Genomic DNA, 12600 nt, shown 5'->3' on the forward strand with positions numbered 1-12600 from the left:
AATGGATTGAGGAGGGTACCCTCCACCTGATTTGCCCTTATTCTGAAGCCAGGAATTGGCACTGACTTTCTGGAATGATTTCCTTTACAGGTGTTGTAAGAAGCTAAGAGGCAACACCAGATGGGCTAACTTGCTAACATTTCTCAAAAATGTGGTTTCTTTTAAAATGTATTTAATATTTACCAAGTGCCTTTTCCCAACCCCAGACTTCTATATTACTTTTCCAAGCTAACCTTCACTATCATCCTATGAGAGAGTGTTGTTTTCTTCATTTTACAAATGAGGAACCAGAGGCTCGGTGAAGATAAGTGACTTGCCCTGAAGTGATGGATTTGGGACCAGAACTCAGTTCTCCTGTTTGCCTCTATGCATGCTCAGCCACTCAGTTGTGTCCGACTCTCTGTGACCCTGTGGACTGTAGCCCGCCAGGCTCCTCTGTCCGTGGGATTTCCCAGGCAGGAATACTGGAGTGGGTAGCCATTTCCTTCTCCAGATGATCTTCCCGACCCAGGCATCAAACTCCCATCTCGTGCATTGGCAGGTGGATTCTTTTACCACTGCACTGCCTGAGGTTGCCTCTATGAGAAGTGTTCAAGAAATTGGGAGAGTTCACCCAAGAAAAAAAAGCAGACTTGGGAGGGTACAATCCATATGTTCCAGACTCCACAGGGATAGAGAAAGAGATTTCTATAACATGTAAGCCTGACTAAAATGTCCCCTTTGAACCAGGCTGGGGACTTCCAGAGCCTTGCTCCTGCAATGCAAGCAAGCACTCTGTTATAGTCAGATCTCTTGAGATTCTTTGGGGGAAATGCCACAGAACTTTCCTGTGGCCCTGGAGACAGAACTGGTACAGGTCTCAGCTGCATCTAAAGGACGTTTTCCAGGCAGAGTGGCCCCTGGAGGGAGTGAGCTCCTCTGTCCCTGTGACTGTGCAACCAGGTACTGGCTCCCTTCCTTTGAGGAGGCCACAGATAGGATTCTTACCCTGGGAAGGAATTAATAATAGCTACCATTTATTTTGCCTCTTCCATGTTTCAAGCTCTGAACTAAACATATTATTTTCATTGCTTCTAACCCTCACAACAACCCCTAGCAAACATGTGACCCATTTCACAGATTTCACAAACTGAGGCCCAGAAGTAAAATGACCTACCCAAGGTCACACGGTTAGGACAGGAGAGTCAGGCCTGGCCCCTGACTACCTCTGGCTCTGAAGCTGTGCTCTCCCTTGAGCATGCCTGCAGCTATATAGTCTCCTGGAAGGAATGTGATTCTAAATTTAAGTCAGAGCCAGAACTGAAAGTTGGCCTGGTACAGATATAAGAGTGGGCATTGAAAGGTGAGCTATTCTAGTATTCCACAGGCCTCCCAGGAGAAACCTCAGGTAAAGTATGCAGCAGCACTTGAGCATGGCTAGCATGGAACAGCACCCCACCTCACCCACCCCAGCACCCCAGAATGGACACCCACGACAGGTTGGTACTCCATTCAAGGCTTTCTCCAGAGAAGGTGGCCACCATCCCATCTTCCCATTATGCACCAAGGCACCCCTTCCTGTAGTGGGGATTCAAAGCCTCCTCTACACCCTTCCCTGCTTTGTCATTATCCCCCACTCACATTGTTGCAGACTTCTCAGGACTACCTGTCTGCCCCTCCAGATGCCAGCTATTTCCTGCCTGAGCCCTGCACCCTGCCCCTGCAAGCTGACCTGGGGATGCTGTTGCAGACAATGCTGTCTGTGACCTCCACCCCCATTCACCTCCCTTCTACCCTAGTCACCTTTACCCCTCTGTCTCCAGCTCACACACACACTGGTTTTTGCTCCTGCCTGAGGCATCTCTCATACAAGCCTCTGTTAAGCCTGATGTAGAAATGAGCCTGTCTCCTCCACAGCTCTCAGACAGAGAATCACAGCCCACTGGAGTGAGGCTTCAAAATCAGTAGCCACAAGAAGAGGGCAGAGGCTTCCTAGGGCACAAAGTGAGTCTGTGGCAGAACTAGATCTTAGATTCCATCCAGCATCAATAAGCCCCTTATTCTGGGCTCAGTTGTAAGCAGCTATCTGGAGTATACACCAGGCCCTGTACTGCAGCAGCCCGCAATCTCAACATATGAACCAAAGGCATAGCAGTAAAGTCAGGACATGCAGGTCAGCCCAGGAGAGTCAGGTAGCAGGGATTTAAGGCCAGAGGTGAGTCCCTGAGAGATAGGCACTGGGGTAGGGAATTACGTGCTCTGTCAGTGCCCCTGTCAAGGAGTATTACAGCTCGGGGTGGAGGCGAGGAGACAGTGCCAGGGCTATAATAGGAGCTAACCATCACATGATTTTGACATCAAGAGGCAGGAAGCCACAGGTCTAGTCCTATCTCTACCAGGCACTTGCAGAGTGTGACCTTTGGCACATTGCAGATTCTGTCCTGTGTTTCTCCTCGGTGGGTGGGTGCAGGTCAAATGAAATAACAGGTACATGATCTGTAAAGGGCTGGGGAGCTATGTAAGCAAGTGACTACCCAACCTGGGATACATTCACAAAGGCTGAATGACTGCCATGTGGGATGCTGACCAGGGCTTCCCACTGGGAGCTGCACTGTGATTACCACTCTGTGAAGCTGGACCAATGGGTAAAACAGGTTTGGGTGGACAGCACAGGGATTTGGGGTCAGCAAACCTGGGTCAGATGTTCAGCTCCTCCTCTGTCTAGCTTTGGGTTCTTGACCAAGTCCTAAAACCTTTTTTAAACCAAGTTCCCTTGTCTATAAAAGGAGAATAATGATTTTTTGCAGGGTTGTGATGGGAATTAAATGGGAATGTTTATATAAAATGCCTACAACATCCTGGCCTACAAACATGAGTTTCCTCTGTGTGTGCATGTGTTTTCCTTCAGCTTCCCTGCATTTTCATTCTGGTTTTGTTTGCAAGTTTAAAAAAATAATAATAAAACACAAAAAGAGGAATTCCCGTGGGAGGAGGTTGAGCCCAGCTACAGTCTTGGTTTTGCCCTGACTCACCGTGAGGACCCGGGAAGTCCCTGCCCTCCCTCAGCCTTCATTTCCTCTTCTGTGACACTGGGGCTTCCCAGCCTGGAAGGCATGGGATGCTAGCCATCTGGGAGCCTCTTCCACGGAGAAGACCCTCCAGGCTGAGCTGGGGGATGGGGAGTCAGGCAGGGACCAGGGGAGAGAGTTGTAATGGGGAAGGACAGCTCTGTAACCACCGTGCACTGACCTGTGGTGGGAGCAGATCCTATTCAGCTTAGGAAGCCTGCTGCTTACTTTCCCACAGCTTGCCTAGTTAATTCCAAAACAGAACATGCTTGCCTGCTCCCTGCTGGGGGGCGGTAGGCCAAAATGAGTGTCCTGGAGGGCTGGCAGAGGCCCTGGCGTCCTGCCTTCTCCCTGGGAACCCACCCTTTGCCTGTCTGCAACACATCCATCCACACACCAGCGTACTGTGGCATGGGTGAGCTGAGCGCCGCTCTCAACCAAAGTTGGCCCAGTGTATGGAGAGAAGCTTCCCCAGGACCTGTACTCCCTCTCTGGTTTTCAGCCCTCCTAAATGGACAGCTCCAATCCCTAAACTCATCTGTCTTCCCCGGTCCAGCCTTGGCCCCACGATGGGATCTAATTCTTGCCATGTTGCTGCAGGCAGTGTGTGTGGCATCAGAATGTTGGAAGCTGCTGTCAGTTGCTATGAGAGGGAATTCCCTGGCTCAGGAAAGCTCTTCCAGCGGAAGGGAGCAGGTGGTGAATCTCCCTGAAGAGACAAACACGCCAACACTGTAGTCAGAGCCAATCCTGGGGTAAGAAGTGTCAAATCCACCACCCCTGCCTTCTCTGATGCTTATCTACACTGGGCACAGTAATCATAATAGCTCACACTTCATAATAGCTGCTATGTGTCAGCATGTCACATAAATAATTAATGTAATTCTCACAACAACTTTGAAGTAGGTAATATTATTGGCCACGTTTTACCCTGCAGTCGCTAAGGGTAATGCAAACTAGGATTTGTACCCTGTTAATCAAGGCTCCAGGGTCTGTGCTCTTAAACTGATACACAAATCTGCCACCAGAAGATGGTGTTTCCTATCAAACCCAGTTCCAAATTTGGAATCTGGCAAGATGCTTGCCCTAGTATCCTGGGATGTGTTTTTCTCAGACTTGCCTCAGCTGAGAATCACCTAAGGGTGCTTGTTTAAAACACAATACCTTCATCCCCTCCCCTGAGGATTCAGAAATCTTTGTGTGGGAAGAGAGGCCTGACATGCGGAAATTGCCCATAAATATTTGTTAGATGAATGAATGCCCCTGCCTTGTCTGAGCCTATGCCCATCTCTAAAATGAGGTTACAGTTACCCACCCAGCCTCATCTCAAAGTATGGCTGTGTGTTGAGCCTCTCTGTATATCTGCACAAGCTTTGCTTGGGTGTGAGGAGTTGTTTACAAGCACATTGGCCTGGCCCCTCACGATAGCTATAATAATAACAGCTAACATTTCTTACACACTGATGGAGTACCAGGCACAGCCCTGAGGGCTTTGACTATATTAACTCACTGATTCTCACAACACCAATTATCCTGACTTTAAGGATGGGAAGGGCTTCCCTGATAGCTCAGTTGGTAGAGTCCACCTGCAATGCACGAGACCTGGGTTCAAACCCTGGGTTGGGAAGATCCCCTGGAGAAAGGAAAGGCTACCCACTCCAGTATTCTGGCCTGGAGAACTCCATGGACTCTATAGTCCATGGGGTCGCAAAGAGTCAAACATGACTGAGTGACTTTCACTTCACTAAGGATGGGAAAACAGAGGTTCAGAGAGGTTAAGTAACTTCCTCGTAATCACACAGTTAGAAGCAGGATCGCAATTCCAGTATCCAAATGATTAACAACTCTGTCATAGTCTCTGGCCTCACCCAACCTCTCTCGAAAACTGGGCTGCCAAACTTTCAAACTTTTAGAGTAAGTGTAGTATCCAGGGAGGAGAAAATGAAAAATTGAATTAACAGGAGCTACAGATGGAGAAACAAGATCAAGAATTGCTTCACTATTGTTTGAGCATGAGTAAGAAATTCCAAAGCTAGCTGTGCTAGCTCCAAATGGGGAAGCTCCCTCTGTCTAAAAGAGGGGACTCAGAAGGCTGAACCGGAAGTGGGCTTTGATGCATGGGAGGTGGACATTCCCAGGAAAGGAACAGTGAGAGAGAGCAGAAACCGCAGGCTGGATGGGCCTGAGCCATGTTTAGGAACAGCCTGAGTAGTGAATCCTGGGAAATCAGTCTGCAGAGGTGAACTGTGGTCTTCCATGGGTGTCCCACTTTGATGTTTGCTCTAAATTTTGAAAAGTGTTGGGCTTACCTGGTGGTCCAGTGGTTAGGAATCTGCCTACCAATGCAGGGGACACAAGTTCAATCCCGTCCAGTAAGATCCATGCCGTGAGGCAACTAAGCCACCCTCTAGTGCCCACGAGCCACAACTACTGAGCCTGCATGCTGTAACTAGGGAAGCCCACACACCTAGAGTCCATGCTATGCAACTAGAGAAGCCACTGCAATGAGAAGACCCAGCCCGGCCAAAAATAAATAAAATTTAAAATAATTTTTTTTGGAAAAGTGATACCCCTTTAGGGTGTTTCTCACACTCTGTAATAAGCATGTGCATTCCCTATCTCACCCATCCTATCAGTGCTACCCATCCCTATAGATCTCTGGGAGGAGATTTTATTTGTCAGTGTGTTCCCAGCACTTAGGACAAGGAATCTTGGATGGATGGATGGATGGATTTGAAAGCTTGAAGAACCTGAGGCTTACCAGCAGTGGAGTGTTCAGTGTGGGCAGCCAGATATTAGAATAGAAGGCCCAGTACAGCTCCCTAAGGAAGGGTGTTGCCTGAGGGCCTATTCAGGCCTGTCGTCTGTTTCTGTTGAGCCCTCTGTCCTCACAAGGTACACTGGGTAGTGACTTCACTGCTCCTCCCCACAGGGGGAGGCTTGTGAGTGCATGAACCACAAAGGGGACAGAGGGTAGGTCTGAGGACAAGGCACCTTGGGCTGGGTCTCACTAACTCCATTGCTTTCCTCCCTGTATGTTGGGCATTTAGCTTGGGGTCATGGCTAAGAGCTTGGGTTAAGTTCTAAGTCAGACTGTGCTGTGCTTAGTCACTCAGTTGTGTCCGACAGACACTTTGCGACCCCATGGACTGTGGCCCACCAGGCTCCTCTGTCCAAAATTCAAACAAGTCAGGCTAACTGGTTTGAATTGTGGCTCTACTGCTTTCTAGCTATGTGGTCTTCACTGTATAATCTGGACACTATTTATCTCACATTGGCCCTGTGACCTGGGGCCCAGCTCTCTCTCTCTCTCAGGCATGGTGTATGTTGGCGTGGTGTTAGGGAATCACTGTGGATGGTGACTGCAGCCATGAAATTAAAAGATGCTTGCTCCCTGGAAGAAAAGCAATGACAAACCTAAACAGCGTGTTAAAAAGCAGAGACATTATTTTACCTACAAATGTAAATATAGTCAAAGCTATAGTTTTTCCAGTAGCTATGTATGGATGTGAGAGCTAGACAAAAAAAACGCTGAGCACCAAAGAATCCATGCCTTTGAACGGTGGTGCTAGAGAAGACTCTTGAGAGTCCCTTGGACTGCAAGAAGATCAAATCAATCAGTCCTAAAGGAAATCAACCCTGAATGTTCATTGGAAGGACTGATGCTGAAGCTGAAGCTCCAATATTTTGGCTACCTGATGCAAAGAACCGACTCTTTGGAAAAGACCCTGATGCTAGGAAAGATCAAAGGCAGGAGGAGAAGGGGACAACAGAAGATGAGATGGTTGGGTGGCATTGCTGACTCAATGGACATGAGCTTGAGTAAACTCTGGGAGATGATGATTGACAGGGAAGCCTGGCATGCTGTAGTCCATGGGGTCGCAAAGAGTCAGACACAACTGAGTGACTGAACAACAAAAGTCTTGTTCAGGCTTCAGAGACTGAGGAAGCAGAGCAGGCCTCTGACCTTGCTTCTGACGTGCCTGGACACTGTCCTGACTACCTGCCTACTGTGAATACCGGCCACCTGGCACCACAGATTAGATAGGGGACAGATCTTGGAATTGTTGAGCCCCTGGAGGGGTTCTGGCCACCCATGCTGGGCTTAACAACATTCCAAGATTTGCAAAACAAAACAAATAGCACTATAAGAAAGATTAACATAAACCAGAGCTGAAGTTTTCTCTGATGATGATATCAGTTTGCAGCCTGGGATTATAAGGGGGAACCCCCAAACTACAATTTTGAAGTCTCACTCATGGAGTAGACACACTGCCCGGGACTTTTCCCGAACTGGGACTCCAGATTGCTGTTACACGGGACTTCTCAGCACTGTTTGAATATGGATGTCGGTCAAAACCCAATTTGGTGATGTATGTACTATTACTCTCCTTTAGTTTTCTATTTCTCTTTCCTTTTAATGATTGTTTATTGGAAGTAAAATAGATAATTCTCTATTAGATATTGATTCTCTTTTTTTTAGTGACTGTATACTGAAAGTAAGATAGATAATTCTCTATTAAATATTGGAATTGTTTACTTGTGTATAACAAGTGGTTTCTTTTGTTAACAAATCCTTTGAACCTGAAACGAAAGTTAAAACTTTCAGCAAAACACATGGTTATGTTTGAGACCCTTGTGGCTCTGTTATTCTCCAAATCCCCAGACAGTGCTTTCTAGATGATAGCAATAGGAAGGTAAACATGAAGTTTGGCCCTTTCTTTCTAGGGCAATAAGGAAAGCCTTCTCCAACCCAGCACTGATCACAGAGAAATGACTGGGTCAAAGCCATAGGGATCATCCAGATATTCCACCTGGGTGACAATTTTTCATGCATCTCCGGAGATGGTTATCCTCTATTTGCACCCCGACCCCGACCCTCAGCCCTGCAAGAGGTTGATCCCTGTGGGCTGCATCACAAGGCACCCTTGCTAACTGGCTTCTACTTGGGTTTTTATGATGAGAAATGACAGGAGACCAGAGGGTGAGAGGAGAGAGAGGTTGGGCTTTCCCCCTTTGCTCCCTCCCTTCTTTGCTGCCTCCCCTCTGACCTCCTTGATCCCGTTTCTTCTTGGCAGGCCCACCTCTCACAGCTCCAGTGATGGGACTCCCGTCCCTCCTTTCAGCCCTAGCCTCTGAGTGGGTGCCTCACCATTTTTCATTTGTTCCATTCACCAGCCCGCGTCTCAATACAGCAGTCCCTTCATTAAGTCCCTTCTGTTGAACCCTTAGAAGTGAATTGCTTCTTGCTAGCCTCCTGACTATTATACTATTATAAGTGTAATAAATCAGACAAAGACAAATATCAAATGATATCACTTATATGTGGAAACTAGAATCTAGAAAATATAACAAACTCGTAAAAATAACAGAAAAGGAACACTCACAGATGTAGAGAGCAAACCAGTGGGGAGAGAGGAGGGGGAGGGGCAATGTATGGATGGATAGGCATAATACAAACTGTTATGTATAAAATAAGCTACAAGGTTGGAATATAGCCAATATTTTATAATAACTATAAATGAAGTATAACCTTTAAAATTGTGAATCACTATATTGTATACCTGTGACTTACATCATATTGTATATCAACTATACTTCAATCTTTTTTTTTTAAAAAAAAAAGAGAGACTACAAAAAAGAATACGGGACCCTCCACCAAGACCTGCCTATTTGACTCAGTCAGGCCGAGACTTTCTCCAGAACAAAGAGCCAACCAGCGTGGCCTATGAACAGCCCTCCCATGCACCTGCTCTAGGACAAACAAGTGCAATGTGGCTTCTTTGAGGGCCCCAGGGTCTGATTATGACTGTCACTCTCTAAATGCACTCTTGTGGGAAGAGTCAGATGAGAGAGGGGCACTTGCTGCAAGGTAACAGTGACTGGAGTAGTGAACCAAGGCCACAGAACAAGACATGCCTCAAGGCAGGGCATGGCCAGGCCACCGCTCAGGCAGGGTGGGAAGTCAGGGACCTGCTCTGACCAGAGAAGGTTCCCTGGAGGACCAGGCAGGGCCTGATGGGGAATCACAGGATGCTGGAAAGGCAGGGAGGAGAGGGACAAAAAGCTTATCTCAAGAGACATCTGAGCAAAGGCTTGGCAGAAGGAAGTGAGATCTCTGAGGGGCAGGGACCTGGAGGGCTGCACAGTGTCAGTGGCAGGTGCCTCTCTGCCTCCTTGGACGTGGCACCTAACACTGCCTTAGCCTGGAGCAGGGCTCTCGCCCCAGGACAAGTCTCCCACATTCCCTCACAAACTCTCACACCTTCCTCAGGATTGGGCTGCCAATCAGCCAAACCCTTTCACTTCCCTTACTAAGCACACCTGCCCAGACCGCAGCCGTAACAGGGCCCAGGTTTCAGTTCTCATTTCCTCCATACCTCTGTAGTCTCCTAAAAAGTTTCAATTTCTCAACAGGGGTTGGGTCTGACAGTGACCTAATACTCTCAATGTTCTGTCACTGCCTCCTTGCCAGCATTCCTGCCTCTCCTCCAACCCAGCTGTCTCCTATCCTCTGCCCTCATGTGGCTCAAGACTCTTCTGAGGCTCCTCCTATCCTCCAGATGAAGCCCAGGCTTCTTAATGTGATTTTCTAGGCCTTTCACCACATGACCCCTGCTGATCTACCGGGACTTACTTCTCACTCTCACCATTTTAGGTGCCTTTTGTTCCAAACACATTTATACATACCTCTCCAGACCTCATCAGGTTCTTTTAGCAACTTGACATTTCTGAACTTGCTGTTCCCTCCACCTTCCCTCTCCTTTCCCTCCTCTTCTCTGCCTGATAAACTCATATTCATCCTCCAAACTTCTACTCAAAATCCCTGCTCCTGGAAAACCTTCCTCCTTCTCCCAGATCAGAATTAATCTTCCTGCCTCTAGGTCTCCATGGCCGTGTTAAGATCTTGATGCCAGCGCTAAGCAACTAAGCACAAGCTGACTAGATTTCTATTTAGCTGTGTCTTTTTCTGAACTCCTCTTACTTTCAAGTCTCTGGTGCAGTGGGACTGCTTTTTAGCTCTGTGACCTTGGGCAGGTTAAGTGACCTCTGTCACTTAACCTGCTCTGGAGCTCTCCCTGAGCCCCAGGGTGGATTAGGTGCTCTCTGTTGACAGCTTTTCAGCACCCACTAGGCTGTGAATATCTCCCTGTTCTCCAGGGACCTCTGTCTCCCACCCACACCCCCACCAGCATGGGCCCCAGCTCTGAACCAGAGAACGCACTTATGCTCTCACCTGTTGCTGTCCCATGGGCTTTCAGGGTGGAAGCTGCCAGGTGCCCAGACAGTTTTACTTCCCTCCTGGCTGCAGAACGCTGAGAGCAACTGTCAGACCTCAGGCACTTCCGTTTCACTCAGAGTCAGGCTTCCTTTTCACCCCTTCCCTAGGCAGCAAGCCGACCATGGGCTGCGGGCTCTATGCCAGCTCCTGGCAGTTTTCTTTTTTCTGGGGGCCCAGTCCAGACAGGTTTGGTGGTGGGTTCCCCCTAAGGACAGTCTCCACACTTGGGGATTTGCGGCAGGAAAGCCTAATTACCCAAAATCCTGGAGATTGGAGTCTTGACCTCATTTGACCTGTATAGTTGTGAAGTGAACAGCCTCACATGAGGGAACTCCTACAGAATTATGAACATTCAGAGCCTTTGATGGAGCCTGTCTGTTTTACAGGTGGGGACCATGCATGCATTCTAAGTCACTCCAGTCATGTCCAACTCTTTGCAGCTTCTCCAGACAAGAATACTGGAGTGGTATCCATCCTCTTTAGGGGGTCCTCCTGACCCAGGGATCAAACCTGTGACTCTTACGTCTCCTGCTTTGCAGGCAGGTTCTTTACCACTAGCACCACCTGGGAAGCCCTATGAGACTGAGGTCCAGAAAGGGATTTCCCCAGAGCAGAAGCAGTGACATACCCAGGGCATTGATTTTAGGGAGGCCTGACTTGAACTAAAAGGGCTTCCCAGGTGGTGCTAGTGGTAAAGAACACGATTGCCAATGTAGGAGACTTAAGGGATGCAAGTTTGATTCCTGGGTTGGGAAGATCCCCTGGAGGAGGCAAGGACAACCCACTCCAATGTTCTTTCCCAGAGAATCCTATGGACAGAGGAGCCTGGCAGGCTACAGTCCACAGGGTTGCAGTCAGACATGACTGAGTGACTTAGCCCAACCTGAACTAAATAGTCCCAATCTGTGTTGCTCGTACGTGTTTTTGCCTGTCTAATGTTTTGTTCTTCTGTCTGCCTTTCACTGCCCCCATCAGACGGTGTTGCTTCTTTGCTGCCTTGGTGAGTGCCCACCCACTTGACCACAACAGCAACTTCTCACCCCCAAGCTGGCTACCAATTAACCTTTAAACTGTCTACAACCAGGTCGCCAAGGGTGTAAAATTAATGTCTAAGATACAAGTAAACAGGCTCAGATCAAGGGCTTGAAAAACATCTTTGGTTTATTCAGGGACCTTTTATATTTAAGAGTCTGGCTTCTATAGCCTTCCCTCAACAGAGAAAAGTCCGAGCTCAAAAATGGAGTTTGGGAATATATTCTCACAACTCTTTACCAGTCCTCACTGGTCATACTTAAATTAACCCTCCTGTGCCTCTCGAAGGAAGACAACTGCTTGGTAACTTAGTTTCACCCCCAAGGTTGGTGGTGGTGGTTTAGTCGCTAAGTCATGTCCAACTCTTGCGACCCCATGGACTATAGCTTGCCAGGCTCCTCTGTCCATGGGATTTCCCAGGCAAGAATACTGGAGTAGGTTGCCATTTCCTTCTCCAGGGGATCTTTCTGATCCAGGAATTGAACCTGGGTCCCCTGCATTGCAGGCAGATTCTTTACCAACTGAGCTAAGGCTGGGAGAGTCATTAAAGATGAGGCAATTCAACCCCATGTCAGATTCAGAAATCATTGCCTCCATCTATTTTTTTCTCTCCACAACGTTTTCTGTACTCACACTGGATCTAATGCTTGTGGCTCAGCTGGTAAAGAATCCGCCTGCAATGTGGGAGACCTCAGTTCAATCCCTGGGTTGGGACGATTCCCTGGAGAAGGGAAAGGCTACCCACTCCATCTTTCTGGCCTGGAGAATTCCATGGACTGTATAGTCCTGGAGAAGTCCATGGACTGTATAGACCTATAGTCCGTGGGGTCGCAGAGAGTCAGACACGACTTTCACTTTCACTTTCATAATGAGATCCAACAAGGTCTTGTCTTCAGGGAACTCAGCACATCGTGAGGAGAGAGACAAACATGTAAAGCGTTCTACAGTGGAGTGCATCATGTGCACAGATGACCAGCTTTCTCAGGGAAGAAATTGCTTCTCATGGATCTTCACAGATAAATTAACCAATCAGAGAAGTGAGAGCAGGGCTGCAAGCAGCTTTCTGTATTCCTACCTACCATTCTTGCCTGCTCTCAAGGTCCTTCCAAAATCAGACTCCCAGACTTCTACACAACCCTTCGCCTTTCCCTCAGGCTGTATTCACATGTTGCTCAACAAGTTTCCCATGACCTTCATTTGTGAAGACTCTATTAGGCCCTGGGGACTTATGGCCTTAAG

The 12600-nt window shown here is 48.0% G+C and overlaps 1 protein-coding gene across 1 annotated transcript in view; it reads right to left on the bottom strand.

Moving 5' to 3' along the window:
* Positions 1 to 10330, bottom strand: part of FCHSD2 (FCH and double SH3 domains 2) — a 259190-nt gene extending 248860 nt beyond the window's left edge. Inside the window, exon 1 of the mRNA XM_061149638.1 lies at positions 10285 to 10330. Coding sequence (XP_061005621.1) covers positions 10285 to 10299 — 15 coding nt within the window. The 5' untranslated portion in view covers positions 10300 to 10330. The remainder of the gene's footprint in view (positions 1 to 10284) is intronic.
* Positions 10331 to 12600: the final 2270 nt, after the last annotated feature.

This window comes from Dama dama, chromosome 1 (genome assembly GCF_033118175.1).
Source record: "Dama dama isolate Ldn47 chromosome 1, ASM3311817v1, whole genome shotgun sequence".
NCBI lineage: Eukaryota > Metazoa > Chordata > Mammalia > Artiodactyla > Cervidae > Dama > Dama dama.